The sequence below is a fragment of the Scheffersomyces stipitis genome, chromosome 2, assembly GCF_000209165.1.
Source record: "Scheffersomyces stipitis CBS 6054 chromosome 2, complete sequence".
NCBI lineage: Eukaryota > Fungi > Ascomycota > Pichiomycetes > Serinales > Debaryomycetaceae > Scheffersomyces > Scheffersomyces stipitis.
Window position 1 is genome coordinate 1,724,568 of NC_009042.1, and position 18,665 is coordinate 1,743,232.

The 18,665-nt window shown below is 40.4% G+C and overlaps 10 protein-coding genes across 10 annotated transcripts; 3 read left to right on the forward strand and 7 right to left on the reverse strand. All coding sequences in view use genetic code 12, as the record gives it.

Moving 5' to 3' along the window:
• Nucleotides 1–876: 876 nt before the first annotated feature.
• PICST_40734 (putative response regulator phosphotransferase) lies at nucleotides 877–1,380 on the forward strand (the record flags this gene model as incomplete). Its single annotated transcript, XM_001382518.1, has 1 exon — nucleotides 877–1,380. One exon carries the CDS (start codon nucleotides 877–879, stop codon nucleotides 1,378–1,380), a length of 504 nt encoding a protein of 167 aa, XP_001382555.1.
• A 237-nt stretch (nucleotides 1,381–1,617) lies between these two features.
• ALG9 (mannosyltransferase) lies at nucleotides 1,618–3,336 on the reverse strand (the record flags this gene model as incomplete). Its single annotated transcript, XM_001383059.1, has 2 exons — nucleotides 1,618–3,098; nucleotides 3,132–3,336. Coding segments are annotated over 2 exons (1,686 nt in total), but the record flags the coding sequence as incomplete, so codon positions are not given.
• A 464-nt stretch (nucleotides 3,337–3,800) lies between these two features.
• On the reverse strand, nucleotides 3,801–4,784 carry NRL1 (Nitrilase, arylacetone-specific (Arylacetonitrilase); the record flags this gene model as incomplete). Its single annotated transcript, XM_001383060.1, has 1 exon — nucleotides 3,801–4,784. One exon carries the CDS (start codon nucleotides 4,782–4,784, stop codon nucleotides 3,801–3,803), a length of 984 nt encoding a protein of 327 aa, XP_001383097.1.
• A 1,124-nt stretch (nucleotides 4,785–5,908) lies between these two features.
• On the reverse strand, nucleotides 5,909–7,378 carry HOL42 (major facilitator superfamily multidrug-resistance protein; the record flags this gene model as incomplete). The annotated part of the gene is made up of 1 exon (XM_001383061.1): nucleotides 5,909–7,378. The coding sequence occupies one exon, from the start codon at nucleotides 7,376–7,378 to the stop codon at nucleotides 5,909–5,911; it is 1,470 nt and encodes a 489-aa protein (XP_001383098.2).
• Nucleotides 7,379–8,005: 627 nt separating this feature from the next.
• On the forward strand, nucleotides 8,006–9,286 carry NHG1.2 (Salicylate hydroxylase (Salicylate 1-monooxygenase); the record flags this gene model as incomplete). The annotated part of the gene is made up of 1 exon (XM_001382519.1): nucleotides 8,006–9,286. A coding segment is annotated over one exon (1,281 nt), but the record flags the coding sequence as incomplete, so codon positions are not given.
• A 351-nt stretch (nucleotides 9,287–9,637) lies between these two features.
• PICST_55211 (predicted protein) lies at nucleotides 9,638–10,633 on the reverse strand (the record flags this gene model as incomplete). The annotated part of the gene is made up of 1 exon (XM_001383062.1): nucleotides 9,638–10,633. The coding sequence occupies one exon, from the start codon at nucleotides 10,631–10,633 to the stop codon at nucleotides 9,638–9,640; it is 996 nt and encodes a 331-aa protein (XP_001383099.1).
• A 401-nt stretch (nucleotides 10,634–11,034) lies between these two features.
• Nucleotides 11,035–11,916, forward strand: FML1 (degradation of aromatic compounds; the record flags this gene model as incomplete). Its single annotated transcript, XM_001382520.1, has 1 exon — nucleotides 11,035–11,916. One exon carries the CDS (start codon nucleotides 11,035–11,037, stop codon nucleotides 11,914–11,916), a length of 882 nt encoding a protein of 293 aa, XP_001382557.1.
• A 448-nt stretch (nucleotides 11,917–12,364) lies between these two features.
• Nucleotides 12,365–12,688, reverse strand: PICST_41230 (predicted protein; the record flags this gene model as incomplete). Its single annotated transcript, XM_001383063.1, has 1 exon — nucleotides 12,365–12,688. A coding segment is annotated over one exon (324 nt), but the record flags the coding sequence as incomplete, so codon positions are not given.
• Nucleotides 12,689–13,223: 535 nt separating this feature from the next.
• On the reverse strand, nucleotides 13,224–15,600 carry FST11 (putative transcriptional regulatory protein; the record flags this gene model as incomplete). Its single annotated transcript, XM_001383064.1, has 3 exons — nucleotides 13,224–14,981; nucleotides 15,059–15,103; nucleotides 15,288–15,600. 3 exons carry the CDS (start codon nucleotides 15,598–15,600, stop codon nucleotides 13,315–13,317), a joined length of 2,025 nt encoding a protein of 674 aa, XP_001383101.2.
• A 452-nt stretch (nucleotides 15,601–16,052) lies between these two features.
• On the reverse strand, nucleotides 16,053–17,870 carry PICST_30016 (predicted protein; the record flags this gene model as incomplete). The annotated part of the gene is made up of 1 exon (XM_001383065.1): nucleotides 16,053–17,870. The coding sequence occupies one exon, from the start codon at nucleotides 17,868–17,870 to the stop codon at nucleotides 16,053–16,055; it is 1,818 nt and encodes a 605-aa protein (XP_001383102.2).
• Nucleotides 17,871–18,665: the final 795 nt, after the last annotated feature.

An 18,665-nucleotide genomic window follows, 5' to 3' on the forward strand; every position in this document is an offset into this window, starting at 1 on the left:
TAGGAAGTATTGATTTGAATAAAGAGATAATAAAGTTGATACTTCCGAAGCAAGAATCATCATCATCATCATCATCAGATTTCTTTGTTTTTCTTTTACTTCTTGGGTATGTAGTTTTTACGTTTTTTGCACTATATTGGCAGAGAGTTCATACTTGTATTAGATTCTTGCGCAAAAAAGGAGACTATAATAAGTAGGTCATACCACAAGGAGATTTTTACCTTTGGAGTTTCTCTAACCTTCGGCATTGGAGCAAAAGTTTGTAGTAGATCGGTCAAATTTTAATTGTAATACATGACAATTCGTAAAAAAACAAGCACAATGTCCTAGAGAATTCTATGAGATAGTTGCCGTTTTTTCTTCTTCCTAGTAAATGAAGACAATCCTAATTCCGAAATGATTCATCCGTTCAAGAAATTAGACTTTCCCAAGCAGACTCCATTCTATATCAATTATATGAATAGAAATTGGATAGGTTGGAAAATCTCCGCTGGCTGATCAAATTCGTCGTTCGAGTATTATTTGGGGTTCAGGAAACAAATTCCGGCCCTTGATATTAGGAATTTTTACCGGAAGGTTTGAACCAATTCCGGTCACTAGTTTGAATAAAAAATCAAATCACTGTACTAACAAAATTGCTGAAGGAATCACAAACCAAACTTACTACACGTACGCCATTATTCCTAAATCAATCAATAAGCTTGATTTAGCATCATATTTTAGAAAGGTGTTTGCATCAATACGAAATCTCAATCGCTTATAACATCCATCATATAGAATTCTCCGTGTTGATTGGTCGCGTTCTCCCTTTTCCCAGTGTTAAACATAGTTGCAAGTAACTAAACAGTTTCCATAATTACATCCACCTTTTGCACAATGTCAGATGCAAAAAGACAAAGTCTACAAGACACCGGCTTAGTTGAATGGTCTGTCTTCAGCGAATTGGTGGCAATGGATGAAGATGAAGAAGGGTTTTCTCAATCGTTATTTGAAACATTCGTTGAACAAGTCTTGGATACATTCGAACAAATCAACGAAAACCTCAAGGACAAAAACTTGGACAAGTTATCAGCATTAGGTCATTACTTGAAAGGTTCAGCCGCAGCGTTGGGATTAACTAAAATATCTACTCAATGTGAGCGAATTCAAAACTATGGTCATAAAGTCAACTTCGACAACTTTGAATTGACTAGCGATAGTTATGCAAAATCCAAAAGAGAATCAGATGAAAATAAGCATACTGAAGATTCGGAAGATATTGCAATACCGGACGAAAGCAGTGACGAGTTCTGGATAGCATTGATTCAAGACGCTCTTGATAAAGCAAAGGACGGCTTTGAGAAGTCTCGAGCAGCTCTCAACGAATACTTTGAGTTCTAGCCTACGATTCAATACTGGTACGATATCCTGGTGGTTATTTGAACCATATAATACAAACTTTCTTAAAAATTAACCACTTTGTTCCAAAACCAACGTCATTTTGTTCCGCTGTTTGGTGGATTTTTCATGAAGTCCAAAACTTTTCTTGGAATTAATCTATTTGATGATTTAGTATACACATGTTTATCACTTATTTGCAAATTAATGTCTATTGCAATGGTTGAATTGAATTCTTAATTACACCATACCATTTTTCCTTTTTAATACACAAAATTCCATGTACTCCACGTTGTAACGTACAATCAGTCTCAATGACATCGGAATGTAGATAAATCTACCTATTCCATCATGGTGTCCATCAGGACGTAGCAATTTATGGCATTTCAATATGTCCCAACCTAGATTAGCTTTTATAATGCCATTGTCTTTCAGGACAAGCTGGAGCTCACCCTCAGCAACTGGTTCGGTGTTGTCAACGTAGTAATCACAAGTTTCTAAGGTAACTACTTTATCCTCTTCGAACTGATTCTTATTGTTCATGTGCTGAGGAACAAAGGCTGTTTGCTCTCTAAGTGTCGAAAATTCTTCATTGAAGTCACCTGGAAGCAAACCGTTGAAGCCACTCTTGACAAATCTTAGACGATAGTTGTCAGGTAAGAAAAAGGAATTTGGATAATGGTACCACTCCCTGCCAATGCAAACATTTTGAATATCATTTCCTTGTGGCAATCCAGCAACCGAAGAAAATACAACTAACGGAGCAGAATAGTTCTCGACTAAATTAATGATCCTCAAGATTGAAACTGTAATTATGGCCAAAGCAAATCCACCTTGTACAAATGCCGACCAGACCCTACGAATATAATTTGGGCTCTGGACAACTTTTCCAAAAATTTGAGAATGAATGCTGAACAATTTCGAAGTCAATAACGCCGCATTTAAGCAAATTAAGGGATAGATAGGGTAGAGAAACCTCTCTTCTTTGTGAGGTTGTCCAAAAAAAATAAAACTCCAAATTAGTAATGGCATGGAAGCAACAACAAAAGATAGCTTTGATTTGGAATAAAGAAACGGATTCATCAATGAACCAGCATATGCCAAAGGAAACACAACATTAAAGTTTAGCAATAAGTTAAGGATGTAATAACTGAAAGGTTCAACTCCAAAGATTTCGGGGCCCTCTCCTTCCCCACCAAATACATTGTATAATACAATATTAAGTGGAACAAGTAAGTATTTGCAATAAAGGTAAGAATTGACTACACCTACAACAGCCAATATGAGAGCAGTGCCAGAAGCACATCCTCCAATAATAATCAACATTTTCCCATCTTTCCAAAGTTTGATATTGAATAGAGTGTAGAGTCCAAATGTCAAGCCTAATGCTAGAGCAAACGGCCATCCGATTAACCCACCCGTAACAAAAAGGAGAATGGCTATTACAAAGTCAGCAATGCCATCCCCAGAGAAAGCGCTGATACCATAGCTTATGGCCAAAGTATTACATTGCATCGCAAACGAGGAAGGTAACAAAGCGACTCCCGCGTGTGACATTCCTGGGGCAATTGAAGTGAATAAGAGAAACCAGCTTGCCACCCTTGAACCTATATGTTGCTTTATGTTGTTGAACAATGAAATTTCAGTGTAAGAAGTGAATCCACACAACGCCAAAACACGAATAGCATAGAATTGGTAGTATGAATAGTGGTAAGGTAAACCTTCTAAGTACTTGGATGCAAATTGAATTGGACTTCCAACTATGTAGTAAATGAATAAGTAGACATAGTCACGTAAGGCAAACTCTGGTGAATATTCCCATGTTTGCTTTCCAAAGCGACGAAAGAGCAAATTCAATGGCTCCCAGTAGTTAAAAGTTTCGTCACAATCGGCAATGATCATGTACAACGCACTATAGATTCTAATTGAAATATTCAAACCCACAAGAAGACATTGCACTAAATCCCATGAAGCATATCGCCTCTTTGATGTATGTTCATTTGTTGAACTTGTACCTTTCGGTGACATTGTGTTGCTGGCATGGAAAGAGAAGCTTTCCCTTTTTCTCTGAATTTGAAATTTCGTGAAGTACGCGATTGTATGAAAAAAAAAGATACTGGGGTAACTCCAAGAAGAAGCTATTCAGTACGAAAAATATTGAACAAAGAAGTAGAGATCAGTAGTTAATATTGTATCAGAATAAACAAGATTACAGGACATCTGTATTTCTTTATAGAAAGCGGCCCACCGTGGTTATATTAGTTGGCCATGTTGAAGACATCATCATTGTTTGAAATAGAAGACACATTCAATTCACATCAAAAATAGAGAAGTTAACTAATCACTTATACAACTGGTAACAAAGTTAAACAAGGAAGTAAAATTATAAAAAAAAAAAATACCAGCCCTATGTCAGAGAGCACTTAAGCTGCAACGTCGACTCTGTTCAAGTCATCGTGGCCAATGAATTGGGAAGGAGAGGAGCCGATTTGCTTGATTGGTCTGGTATCGGAAACATTGTGCGTAGCAGTCAAGGATTTGTTACTGTAGTGGCCAGCAGGGTCAATGTAGTATTTGAAGTCGATAGTTCTGGCAATATCGATGTCAGCGTAGGCAATACCTTCCGTTTCAGCAGGAATCATTTCTGAAACTGGCTCCCCATCAGGACCGTAGATACAAGTGTGACCACTCTTGAAAGAATCAAAATACTTTCTTTGTTCTGCGTCTTCACAGATTAACTGCTTCATTTCTTCACTATAAATGGACGATGTCATGACAACAAAGCTTTGAGTAGAAATAGCATAGTAACGAGAAGAGATTTCATCGTCAAAATATCCTGGCCAAGCAGCAACATGAATCTGCTCGTTCTGGTTATTCATAGCGGCAAGATCCAAAGGAACTTGATGTTCCCAGCACATCAAGCCTCCCAAGTTTCCAATTTCAGTCTTCATGACTGGAAGTAAAGAACCACAACCATCACCCCAGACCAATCTTTCAGCAACAGAAGCTCTCATCTTTCTGTGCTTTCCAATCAAATTTCCTTTATTGTCAAACCACAATTGGCACAAGAACAAGGAACCATTGTCCTTTTCTGAACCAGAAATACACACAAAAATATCATTGTCTCTGGCTGCGTTGGAAATCTTTTGAATGGCAGGACTAGGAATTTCCAAGGCATTCTTGTACAACTTGTGGTACCACTTCCTAGTGTACTCTGGGTGACCAATGAAGGCAAACCAAGGGTAACCAGGAACAAAAGCTTCTGGAAAAGCGACCAACTTTGCACCATTAGCAGCAGCTTCTTCAATAAGCTTAACAGACTTTGCAATTGTAGCTTCTAAATTAAGATAAACTGGAGCAGCTTGAACAGCAGCAACTTTCAATTTTGGATAAACTGAGGCAGACATTGTCGAAATCAATAGGTAATAGTTGTAGTATTCTCAGATAGAGGATGATGAAACAGTATCAAAGTGATCCAATATTTCAAGACCATTCCATCTCTTTTATATCATTTCTTTTCACCACTTTTCAGGTTTGTAGTCAATCTTTACATTGCTTATCTAGGATTGTTTGGTTTGACTAAGAAGAAATATCTCAAATGATAGGGAATTGACCTTAGAGCAGTATCTTCTCATAAAAAATGAGATAAATCTTTATTTCACATCAAGCATTTAGAATCGTTTCATCAATTGGAATCATTTGAAGATAGGTATTTGATTTCGATTTTGCACTTAGATAGTATCCAAGCTAACTGTTATGAGATAGGTGATTGGTTTCGCGGCAGAATCTCATATGAAAGAGCCTCATACCCTCCAAATCTAAATAGATATGAGATAGGTGATTGAATGCATTCTCCATATATGCCATCTGAAAATTCTATAAGAAGTATTTGTTTTGTATTCGGTCTTTGAAGTTGATTTTCCGTTGGCTTTCACAACAATTTTTAGGTAACTTTATTTTGCAGCCTGGATAGGGATTTGAAAATATTAGTGCGTATTACCAAATGGTGCTAAATAATTTTCTGATTTAGAAGCTTCATCATGGAAGGGGGATGTAACATAGCATTGGCACTGATTCGTTTTATTTTGCAGAACAGCTTTGTGGATTCCCAATATTCAGAAAAATCACATTCAAAAATTGGGTTTCTGAAACTTGGAAACCTAATCATAGGTTGCAAAGAATCCTTGGCGGGGTTTGAACCTTTCACTTGAATCTTTCCCGTCTCTAATAAACCTTATAGGATATTTCCTTATAGAGGAATAATGTTAAAGAAAAGGGAGATCCTGCAACCGAAAGCACCTGGGTTAAGCTTGAAAATACAAATTAATTCTCAAAAAACAAGATCCAACCCGAAATCTATGTTGATTGACAACACTCTAGCCCCGACCCGTTGCAGATGTTTAGATAACAGCATTTGAGAATGGATCTCAGTTATTACGTTTCGATTATTGAAGTATGTCTACAGATTTGTTGAAGCATGAATTTTATATCAAAGGAGACTGAATCGACTAACCAGAGCCGATTAGGGAATTTATTTGTTTCTACTCAAAATGTGTACCAATGCAGTGGAAAGTGAACCAAAAACGAAAACAAGTCCAATCATCAAACCTGCAGAACCCATGAAACCTAAGTTGGTAAACATGTATGGGAAGTAGAATGGGGCGATAAAACCATAGACCTGTCTGACAAAAGTCATATATAAACCAATATCGGCAGCGCATGCTGGGTTGCAGTCAATGGCGAAAGTAATCAAAACAGTGGCAACGATATTGTTACCAGCTGCTATAATTGCTGAACCAATCAAAGCATTAATTTTCCAATGACCAGGTTGAGCCCTGTCCAAATAAACACCCCAAACAACTAAACCAACAATGACTAGCAAATACCCATTGTAGGAAATAAACAATCTATCAGCGATGACTCTTTGGCCATTTCTCTTTTTGATACTTCTGGCCATCCACCAATCGGAAAGGGGACCGGCAAGTCCCTCACCAATACAAGAACCGACAATAAGAGCGATATAGTGCAAACCTAATGCTTGAGGACTGAGTTCGAAAATTGCACCAAAGGTTTGTGGCATCTCGACAATGAGAACGATGTTAGCATAAGCGAAAGTGACACTAGCAGCAAGGATGACAACAGTAATTCTCCAATTTGCAGCTTGCTTGAATGGTTTCACAAAAGCACCAACATTTATCTTCTTGGAATTACGTCTGAAAATACCAATCATTTTGATAAGCTTGGATGGCTCTTCAATTTTGTCGCCTCTGTTGTATACGGTTTCTTTAGAAAAGAAGAACAACACAACCTGAATGGCGTTCATGATAGCGAACATGAAGAAAATCCATTTTTTTGTCGAGTATTGCATAATGAAACCAGAAAGGAATGGACCAGCTGGTGTGCCAACAACAAAACCAAGAGACCACCAACCATTCTTCTTACCTCTTTCGTGACTGAAAGACAAATCAGAAACCACTGCACTACCCAAAGCGGAAGCGGTGGCATTGAAGAAAGCATACAAGCATCTAGTAGCCATTTGTTGTCCATATGTGGTAACGTAAGCTCCAGCAATATTTAAACCTATGGCACAAATAGCAGAGTACAAAAGAATAGACCTTCTACCAAAAGTATTCATAATAGGAACCCAAAAAAGAGGCAAAACACCCATTATAGCAATTTGAGAAGAAGTTAAGTATGAAGCAGTTGGAATATCAATACCGTATTCTTCAGCCATACCTTCATAAGCTGGAGTAAGACCAGCAGCAAAATAGGTACCCATAAAGCATTGGTAAGCAATAATCAAAATTTCATAGTTTTTTCTCCAATTTGGCCAGTTGAGTGGATCTTCTGGGTCCATGGAAGGAAGTGGGTCTAACTCAATTGTTCCATGTCTTTCCATAAGATATTCAATATGTTCACGAGAAAGTTCTGGCAAGTTTTCAGCCAGAACGCTTTCAATGTGGCTTTCGAAGTGCTTTTCAATATCGCTGGATAAAGACATTTTGTTTTTGTTGTCTTGAATAATTACAATTCAAATTGAGGCTGCAACAAGAGACGGTATTCAAATATTTATAGAAAAAAAGGTCTATGTCATTTGTTGCAGCTAATTGGGGGTTAAAAGAACTTCAGAATCGAAATATCAAGATGCATCTGTCCGGGGCTACCCCACTTTTTTTTTCTTTTAGTATGTGGGATTAAAAAAATAATTTCCAAGGAACACAAAGTTTTACAATTAAATTGATCTATGACTTCTCTCCTCGTTGAGATCGACAACTTCCGAATATTTTTCAGAAATGTCAATTACGAGAGCTGTATGTACCCCTCTATTCGTTGTACAGTATTGTGGAGTGTATTTGCCAATACTCAACGATTGTGCAGCACGAGCATAAGCCCCACATTTAGGAAGCAAGATCCGAAAATTATTTTTTAGGAGAATGAATCCGCAAATTTCTCCTCCAAATATGCAAACGCGGATAGTGGTCCCGAGCCGCAAACAAGTAGGTGCCGACAAGCAGCCGACACATGGATTCTTGTGCCGATAAGCTGGGGTAGTACTGGAGCAATATGTACCAATAAGATTGAATGAATATATAAGGCACGGTCTCCCACTTCAATTAGACTGCAATATCCAAACAAACCATCAATTATTCAATTTAGAACGCTTCAACAAAAAATGACTGCAACTCCTTTCAACATTATTATCTGCGGTGGTGGTATCGGTGGTATTGCTGCTGCCATTGGCTTAAGAAAGAAGGGCCACAACGTAACCATCTTAGAAGGTTCTTCAGCCTTAAACGAAGTTGGTGCTGGTATCCAAATGCCTCCTAATTCTGTTCGTGTCCTTAAGGAATATGGTATCTTTGACAAATTCTTGCCTTACATTACCAGACCTCAAAATATTTGTCTTAGAAGGTATGACAATGGAAACATTCTCTCCATGACTCCATTGGATCCAGAGATGACAAAGTCTTACGGCAACCCATACGTTTTGATCCACCGTGCTGATTACCAGAGAATCTTGTATGAATCTGCTGTGGAGCTTGGAGTTGACTACAAAGTTAACTCAAGAATCTCGTCGGTTGACCAGGAAGCAGTGACTGTTACTTTAGTTGATGGCACTGTACACCATGCTGACTTCATTGTCGGTGCTGATGGAATTCGTTCTAAGGTTAGAGACACTGCTGTGGTTCCCGAAGAAAAGGTTTTGCCAGTAAAGAGTTCCAACTGTGCCTACAGAGCTACCATACCAAAGGAAGTCATGTTGGCAGACCCCGAAGTTGCTTATCTTATGTCTGATGTCAACTCCAACTGCTGGATCGGTTACAGAAGACACGTCATGGCTTACCCAATAAGAAATGGTGAATTGTACAACATGGTGTTATGCCACCCTGGCGAGGCTACTGTTGGTGTTTGGAACGAACCAGGCAATCTTGAGGAAATGAGAAACCACTACAAAAATTTCGATCCTGTTGTGGTCAAGCTTTTGTCCAAGGTTCAATCTGTTCTCAAATGGGTTCTTGCAGACTTGCCTACTCTTCCTCGTTTTGTCAGCGAGAGCGGAAAGGTTGTTTTGATCGGAGACGCTGCCCATGCAATGTTACCTTACTTGGCTCAAGGCGCTGCACAAGCAATCGAAGACGGAGCTACATTAGCTGACGAAATCAGCAAGTGCAGCTCCACCAAGGAAATTCCTCAAGCTCTCCAAAACTATCAAAAGAGAAGAAAGAGAAGAGTGCAAGCTGTTCAAGCTGGTGCTCAAAACAATGGTAAAGTCTGGCACTTGCCAGATGGCGAAGAACAAGAAGAAAGAGATGCCAAAATGAAGAAGAGAGATGACAACAACCCAGATCAATGGTCTGACATTGAATACCAACGCTGGCTCTTCGGTTGGAACGCTTTTACTGATTAGTTTATTTATTAGGATTTATTTTATCTAGGGTTGTTACTTAATTAATCAAGGTGTTCGTGAGAAATAAAAATGATTAGCAATATACTTGTAGACTGCAGAATGTACTGCAACAAGTTCCCAAATCTGGCATTTTTTATTTTTTACTAAAGGATCTCACACAAAGGCTGATGCGACGAAAAAGAAACTTTGGAGCGCAAAACATGGCTTCGGCATACATACATTAAATTCTAACAGTACATGAGCAATAGCTTATTCACAAACTATTCGTTTTATTTTCATCTGAATATAAACATCCATTTCATAAATCTAATTATTAGAGCAATATAAATAATAAAACTAATCACAAAATATCTAGTTCTTAACTTCCAAATCGGAACTATGGATATTTAAGTTCTTGAGCAATGGGGTGTCCGAGAAGTTAAAGAGGTAGGCTTGTTCATTGCTGCTGTCGTTAAAGTGCTTGAATGGCATGTTACATGGAATACAGAACACATCACTGTTTTCCCAGTTTAAAACATTTTCTTCGCCATCATCACCGTAGACGATAGTGTGACCCTTTCCTTCGTAGACACAGAAAACGAAGGAACTGTTTTCCTGACGTACAGGAGTAGAAGCATTTGGAGAAATTCTCAAAGCTTCAGCACCGAGAATGGAAGATACAAATTTTTCAGGGTTTTCCTGGTCACGGTATTCGAAAATAGCATAGTCACCTTTAATACTGTCAAGCTTATCTTGAACTGGTTGCCATGGGAACTTCATTGGTGTATTATCATTGTCAACTGCTGGGAATCTATCTTCTTCGTAGTGGTTAGTGTAGTTGACTGGAATAGTTTGGAAAATTGGCAAGTCCAAACCATCCAACCAGATCATTGGACCGCTTCCGTCCTTACCGTGATCGTGCCAGCAGTTTCTTGGGGTCAAAAGCACATCACCTCTCTTCATAGTCATTCTTGTACCTTCAACATTAGTAAATCCACCTTGTCCCTCAAGAATGAATCTAAAAGCAAAGGCAACATGTCTGTGTGCTGGAGCAACTTCACCAGGTTTAATGTATTGAAGACCAGCGTATAAAGTTTCAGTTGTACGTGGTCCTGTCAACTTTGGGTTAACCAACATAAGCACTCTTCTTTCGGCAAGTTCAGTTGGTACTAAACGCCCAGATTCATCTAAGATTGGTTTCAATTTTTTGTAGTTCCAGAGGTGAGGCACAGATGTTGGCTTTGGCTTTGGAGGAGATAAGTCCTTCAAGATATGCCATAAGGGTGCGACATTCTCTAAGGGCATGCTCTTTAAAAAGGCATCATTGTCCTGAGTTTCCTGAGTTTGTGGTGTAGCAGCTGGAGCCATTGTTAATTTGTTGTATTTGAAATGTTAAAATTCCAAATTAATGAAGCAGAAGTAGTTCGAATTGTAGTTTATATACGATTTGCAATATATGGTACTTTTTAAAACTGGGTCCCGATATTTCGGATGGGAATATGTGGGGTCGGCCTGTGGAGTGCGGAGTCGGGAACTTGTTCCGTCCCGACTTCATGGTGCGAGAATTTGAGATCGCGGATTTTTAAGCAACGTAAATCTGAGCCGACACCAAACTGAAAAGTTTCGGAACTTTGATCCGATGCACTTTTGTTCAAGTTTCTTGAAAGAGGTGGCGCCATGGACTTAATAAATAGCAGAGCAAATCCTGTTAGGGGAATTGTCTTGATTAACGAAACACCTATTTACAAAAAAGATCAATAACAAAAACAATGACCGCTACTTGGAAAAGATTAATCAGATTCGTCGCTCAAGACGGAAAGATCTACAGAGGTGAACCTATCGTCTCTGATGCTGAATATGATGTTGGTAAGCAATTCTTGCAAGGAAAGCTTATCAAGGCCAAGGTTGTCACTGGTGACATCTTTGATGATGCTGTTGTGACCGACGAAGTTAAGGAAGTAAAGACTTTGTTGGGTCCACTTACTCCAGACGATGTACCCATGGTAAAATGTATCGGTTTGAACTATATGAAACATATCCAAGAAGGTGGAAGAACCCCACCACCATACCCATCTGTTTTTTACAAAACCCGTTTCAGTGTGGCTGACTTTGGTGAAGACATTCCAATTCCTAAGATTGCTCAATCTAAGGTTGACTACGAAGGTGAATTGTGTATTGTTATCGGCAAGACAGGTAAGAACATCAAAGAAGAAGAAGCATTGAGCTACGTTGCTGGTTACGTTGCTGGTAACGACGTTTCTGCTCGTAACTGGCAAAAGGATCCAGAGTTCGCAGGTGGTGTTCCACAATGGTGTTTCTCTAAGAGTTTTGATAAGTACGCTCCTTTGGGTCCAGCCTTGGTTTCTACTCAAGTGATCCAAAACCCAGGCACTCTTAACTTGCAAACTACAGTCAACGGTGAAGTGCGTCAAGACACTAACACCAACGATCTTTTGTTCGGAGTTCCAAGAATCATTTCTTTCATTTCCCAAAACACTACTTTGGAAAAGGGAACTGTCATTATGACCGGTACCCCAAGTGGTGTTGCCATGGGTATGAAGCCAGCCCCTGTCTACCTTAAGAATGGTGACATTGTTGAAGTCGCTATCGAACAAATCGGTACCGTTTCTAACAAGATGGCCTTTGAGTAAGTAATCAGTATACAGTTCTTTATAGATTGAATTTAATGGTGCGAGAGAAAATAATTTCAACTTTCAAAATGTGTAAAGATGTCAAATTAATGCTTGGCGAAATCTCGGAAAACCGATCCTTCGTTTCAGAGAAGGTTCGGAGTCTGGAGAATCAACTCTAGAGGGCCGAAAAATTCTAAGTGGTGGCCTTTGCATAATTACATCTTACACTGTGTAGCTTTGGGACGCATGGATTAGGGTACTTCCATAGGCTAATAAAAATTCTTATTACTACGATCTACATAGAATGCCTATATTGGCAAAATGTATGGGAAAACATCCACTTCAACTCTATTTCTAGCTTAACTATATTGTTCAACAGCTACAAATATTCGCATTGAGCTCCATCAACAAAACCCTGCTTAACGTCTCCGAAGATTGCTTTTTTTGGAATAAAATCACCAAAGCTATTGTCAAGAAGGGTACTTCTGAGGAAGGTGACTTCTCCATTATGCTTCATAGGCTTGGTAAGAATACTGCAACCGCATTCGCCACAGAATAGCTTCTTCTTGGGAAATCCGCTTTGAGTTTTGGTGATGGTGTATTCCTTCATACTTGAGTTTTTGTCTTGGATCTCAACTTTGCTGGTTTCATACTTAGCAAGAACTTGACCCAAGTGTCCAGCACCTTTACGGCAGTCTGTACAGTAACATACCAAAGTAGCTTCTGGCTTCGATCTAACAGTAAATTCAATCGAACCACACACACATGAACCTCTATATTCTTCCGTCATTTCAAGTGGTTTTACCTTACTATGCTGATCAACTTGTGACTCTACGACAAGAAAAGAAGTGATCTAAATATTCAATTTGTCTTATTGTGGGGTGGCACATGTACGTGTAGAAATATTGTATATTATACCTGCACCCTCTATCAGTACAGCGGAACGGATATGGCTAGAAGTCTTAACGGATTCCCCATTCTTTGAAATCAACCAGCTATGCGCGGCCAATGGCAAGTAAAAGAACTAGAAATTCAAAAAATATTACTGGTAGTGGGGTCCGCTTCCTGATATGCATAAAAAATATGCGGCACGAGATACCGACCCGCTTCTTACACAATATCCAAAAGGCTTGGTTTTGCAATTTAGCAATATTCGCCCGTGCCAACAACATTAATTTATCAAAATTAATGGACCCCACTAGTCATGTTGACAAGGTTGGTTGCTACAGCTCCGGGGTTCAAAAGGTGATTTACCCTGGCAAACACAGGAGTCCGGTATTAATTAGATGACGATAATATAGGAGTCACCTCAACTAACAAGTGGTAATTCACTCGGTTATTTTATTAATCCCCTCTAACTAGGAAAACTAACTAAGCAAACGGAGTTCAAATACTCCCGGCTGATAAAATTCTATTCTAGCTTGAAAACCGATTCATATCTTCTCGGTAGAAGAATGGTCCTCCAAATGGACCCGCAGTATCATATAATAATGAATAGAGAACATCGGAAGGAACATGCAAAGGACTACTTTGGGCTGAACTGCTGTCCACTGTAGGAATATCAATATGCCGTTTTTGTTGGAACCCAGATGTCTGAACTCTTTCCCCCATAATTTCCAATATCTTCAAGCACCGCACTGCCGACTCTGATTCGCCTTGGTAACTGGCCAACATTTCTAATCCGTTGGCCCAGGCAGTGGTGAACATATCCGTGCTAGTTTCTTTTTGTAGGGTAGGCTTAAGCTTAGCCGCCAACATTACTGTCTCGGCACTGTACAAGTAGAACACATTATACCAACTAGCGGGCAAAAGCAGTATGTCTTCGGCCCTATATTTTTTGACCACCTGAATTAATTCGATTGCCGCTTCCACACAAAGCAAAGATATCGACTTTGTGGTATTGGAGTACAATTCGGAGTGAATCTCTCCTTTGTTTGTTGAATTTTTTTTAGGAAATAATACACGGCGATAGAGAACCATCTTCAAATGCAAATACCGCAAGTGAAGAACGATACTCTGGCGACGGAAAGGTTTTTCGTGCAACTCAAATCCGAATTTGATGTGTGTAGGTACACTATCATGAAATTTGTTGAGTCTTTCTTCGATCTGAAATATGCTGAGAAAGAGATCAACAAATTCTGGCTCGCTGCTAGAATAGAATATCTTCAAAATATCAGCAAGAATATCGTAGAGCTTAACTGTTTCATTAAAGAAGCACATGTATGACGGGCGAGTAGACGGCAAGTACGAATCGTCCGAGATATTCTCATCATCAACTGCAGAAGGTAAAGGCATACGAGAGTCATGCATTACCATCATAGGTCTTCCCAATGTCATAGATACTATTCTATCCATCATTAGACATCCATGCCACAACCTCTTCCTCATCTCCTTTTCTATATAGTTATCTGTCGAGTCAAGATTCTGTTCTTCGTGTAACCCCAAGCCCTGAGCTATACGGATCGCCAATCCTATGATATTCCAGCACCCAGCCAGCCTGGTTGTAGCTTGTAAATACTGACCCGTAAGAAGTAACGCTTGAACCAACAAGAGTGAACCGGCATCCATAAGATGAAACCGGAGCAACTCCTGGGACCGCTCAAAGTACATGTCAGCATTAGCGAAGCTCTCCTGACGGTCGTTGTCTAGCAGGAGGCGGGATCCAAATGCAAATATGATATTTAGAATAGAGTAGAAAAGCTCATCCACTTCATAGGATCCTGCGTCAGCAGACCAGATCTCATCATAGGCAGCCATAAATGTTGGTTCGTGTACAAAAGGGTAGAGATTGTACGTGAATTCGAAGTAGTTTCTCACGTAGCGATCAGCAATGCTTCGTGGAGGCACCAACATGTCTGACAACCCTCGGGTGCTTCTGGCATCGTTACGAGACATCTTGTACTTGACTCGTTCCGTCATATCTGTATCTTCCGAGTCCGAGTATCTCTGAAAACCTCCATCAACTGCGGTGGCTAGTTCTTTCATGAATGAAACTGCAGCTGAAGATCCGTAGAAGTTCTTGTCTTTGTTCCTGTTCCCTGAAAGTGAGCCTGCTCCCATGGCATCGGCACTGGAATCGTCATCTTTATAAGCAGCCGAAGTGGCCAGTCCATTTACAGTATAATCTACAGAGTGCTTATCGTCGTTGTTCAACATCAACGACTTCTTGTCGTTGGAGTTGGGGTAGGCGTATGAAGGAGCATGGCTATCATTCAGGGAGCTCACGGACATGGCAGTAAACTCCAGATTGCGAGGAGGCTGGGGCGTTATACGGCTATTCATTGGAGCATGTAATTGCTGGTTAGGAAGCAGAAGCTCTTGGATTGGAAGTTGTTGATGGTTTTGTTGGAGGTTTTGCTGATTCAGATTTTGGCTATGAAGTATGTCACTAGTGGGTGAGGGGTCAATTCTGAGACTACCTTCAGTTGGAGGCTCTTCTGACGAGCATTTGTTGGCAACTTTTGCGTTACCTTCAGCTTGGGGCCCGAGGATGCCCAACTTCTCTTCGAGTGTCTTGACGTACTGGACGGATACCTGAGCTCGAGGGTACTTCCGCTCAAACTTGCATGGAATGTTGCGCTTCATACATGTTCCGCAAACCGGTTGGATTCCATCACAGCGGGTCTTTCTCTGGCGGCACCGGTCGCAAGCCAAGTTGGCACGGACTCGTTTGGGTGTGGACTCTTTGACCACAGTAGTCATTCTAACAAGTTTGCTGGACTCAAAAACTAAGAAAAGAAAAAGTTACAAAAGATAAAAGAAACTAAGATCTAAAGAGTATGGGGAAAAATGGAGTAGATCTTTTTTTTTTTCGCAGTGCGTATTATTAGTGCAGGATTCATCTTCGAAATTAGGTTTATTTTAGTAGAGCTTGAGGCAGGCTAAATGGCGAGTACGACTTCTGTCCTACAGAAACTATGCTAGCAAAAATCGAGTAAGATAAGTAATATCTATGTCACTTATTAGTTTTAATTGCTTCATTTTAAGTAGGACATGGAAGTCGTAGTATTTCAATAGAGGATATTTTGGTGCTTTTTCTGTGTTTTTAAGTATCATATTTTCAGAGATTTTACTCTTGAGCACTACCTACATCCCTGAGAACAGTTGAATTAGTCATTTCATTAGCTATTATTAATAATAATAAGGTGTCGTTACTATGCGGCCGTGAGTGATCTGTGGTAAGGGGCTCTTATTTGGTTTGCACCGTCGAACTCCACGAGAACTCCCCCTAAGTTAACGGCCGTGAGCTTGGGGTTTTCTCTTTTAATGATGTCCACCAACCTGTAGAGACAGTTGTGGAGGAACAATCTGTTGTAATCGACCAAGTCATCGTTATTCAAAAACGGCTTGTCGTTCGAATTGATGATTGAGTTAATCAGGAATAGGTTCTGGTTGAGATACTTGAACTGCTGCTTTAGCTTGGAGATCAAGTAGTTGAGGAAGTTGATGTTGGACTTATTAGTGCCAATCTTAGACCCAGACAAGTTGGAAGAACCCTGAGTGCTAGCGTTGATGCTAAAGCTCTTGAATTCGTGCTTGTAATTGTTGTTTGAGTCGTACGAAGAAAGACTATTGAACAAGAACCGGGTCTGACAACACGAGGAACATTCGCATTGGTTGAGCAATGTATCAAAGTAGCTTCGTCTGACACTGTCGTGATTTCTGCCGTCCATCTTATGAAAAAAATCAGGAAGATTGACCAACCAGTTGTTGAAAAAGTCGGGAATCACGAGATTCTGCAAGTTAGGGAGATGGGAAACTGTGTTAATCAACTTCTGGATTGAAAAGTTGATTGCATGGTTAGATGTCGAATCCAATCTGATGAAATCGTTTATGTTCAAGTAAAGCGACTCAAGCGACTCGAACTTGCTGAGAAAGTCCGGACATGAGAGTAAACAGTTGAACTGATACAAGTTTTGTCTCAAGTTGTTGGACTTGTAGTTGATGATACTCAACTTGCGCAAGATTGAACCATGTGCTGCGTTTTGCAAGTCGTTGAAAAATTGTAGAATACAGTCACAATCGTGATGCAAACAGTTCAACTTCAACTCGAGCTGATCCAACTGGTTGATGTCCACCAAGAGAGACAACGATTCAAACGTTAAGCGGGATTCGTACCAATGCGTGTGAGAGCTTGTGATCGAGAGCTTCGACATGTTGCGCATGAGCGGAATATCCAGCTGAGTTATTCCTGTAGAATTGAAATAGTTGAGGAACATGGCAGTAGAGATAGGCGAGTTCAAGTACAACCCCTGGAGGGTGGCCAAGTTGTTCATTAAAGGGGCTGGAATTGCAGCTGGCGGAGTATCTTTGGTAGTGTTGAAGAGTGACTCGTTCTCGATGAAGATGTCGAGCTCTTGGAGGTTTCTGTTGTAGGGCAATTGGAACAACTCGTCGAAATTGAATATCGTCCAGTTTTTGAGATTATTTATCTTCAAGTTCACTGGCTTGCTAACACAGTCGTCCTCGAGGTATTCAGTAGAGTTGTTGAATACGAATTGGTTTATAGACTGGTAATGACGGAGGTTTCCTATGTCGAAGTTGATGAAAGTGATGTTGTGGGATGGAATTAAATCCCATAGTTTGAAGAAACGCACATACAACTTTGAATAGTCATTCACGATGAAATTGGACTGTGAGTGTATTATTAGTTTGTGGACAAGTGAGAAGTTGGAAGCAGTGAGATTATTGGCAAACGGGGCCATATGGGAGATAGGCAAGCACGAATAGTACTCATCGAAGCGGCTGTCGGTTGAAGCCACTTTGGGATGGTCGTCGCAAAGGATGATTTTACGGTAGATTCTAATGTTGCACAACCGGTTCAAATAACGGTTGACGTACGACAAGGCTACCAATTCCTGTTGGTCCAAGCTGTTTATGACAATGTTGAGAAGTTCGTAGGGGAGCAGTTGCAAAAAGTCGGTATTATGCTGCGCTTCCTGTGCCTGCAGCGCAGATAATGTGGAGAACATAGTGAGACGAGATGAGCGAGATGAGCTGATCGCCACTGGAAGAGACGAGCTGGAGTAGCGGCAACAAAGCAAAAGTTCAAGTATTAGTAGGAAGTCTCTTGAATATGACACATCCTACTTGGACCTAGACACACGTCACCTTATATAGTATATTTGAAAATGAATGATATCTGTGTTTGTCCCAACTTCCCAACTGTGGAGAGCCCCAGTGTGTACCGGACTGCGCTCATATTGCCTCATGGTTACAACGGCCAGACGGGAGCGCAGCTCATTTTGGGGCCATGGCTCAAAAGGGCACCTGCAGTGGAATAATGTCAACAGAAAGCGCATTTCCACAGCTGGCGGCTGTTGCAATAGATTTGGTCATCAGCTGTGCTGCCTGAATGGTCTCGATGGCGGGAATAGCGAAAAGTGCTCTCATTCACCTTCCCAAATTCCCTGCTCTTATTCTGTAGCTACTCCTTATTCTTTACGTTTCCCTTTTGCTCGCTTGCTCTGTGCCTCCTATTCTTCATCCCTACATTCCTACATAGCTAGCGCCTTTCAACCCCATACAGTCACACACGGCCAATGTCTTGGAATAGCCGCCTGTGTTGCAAATTCCCTTTAAGCGTGAAAAAAGTTCCGGAAAAAAAAACTCACAGTTTCATCGAGGTTTCAGGTTGTTCTTTTTTCTCGGATCCACCACAGTACACTAGGCATGACCTAGCAGCTGTCAGCTAGCATGGACATGTACCTCCTGGCGTCCGCTTCACTGCTGCACTCATTTCTCAAAACACGAGGGTCATCGGGTCA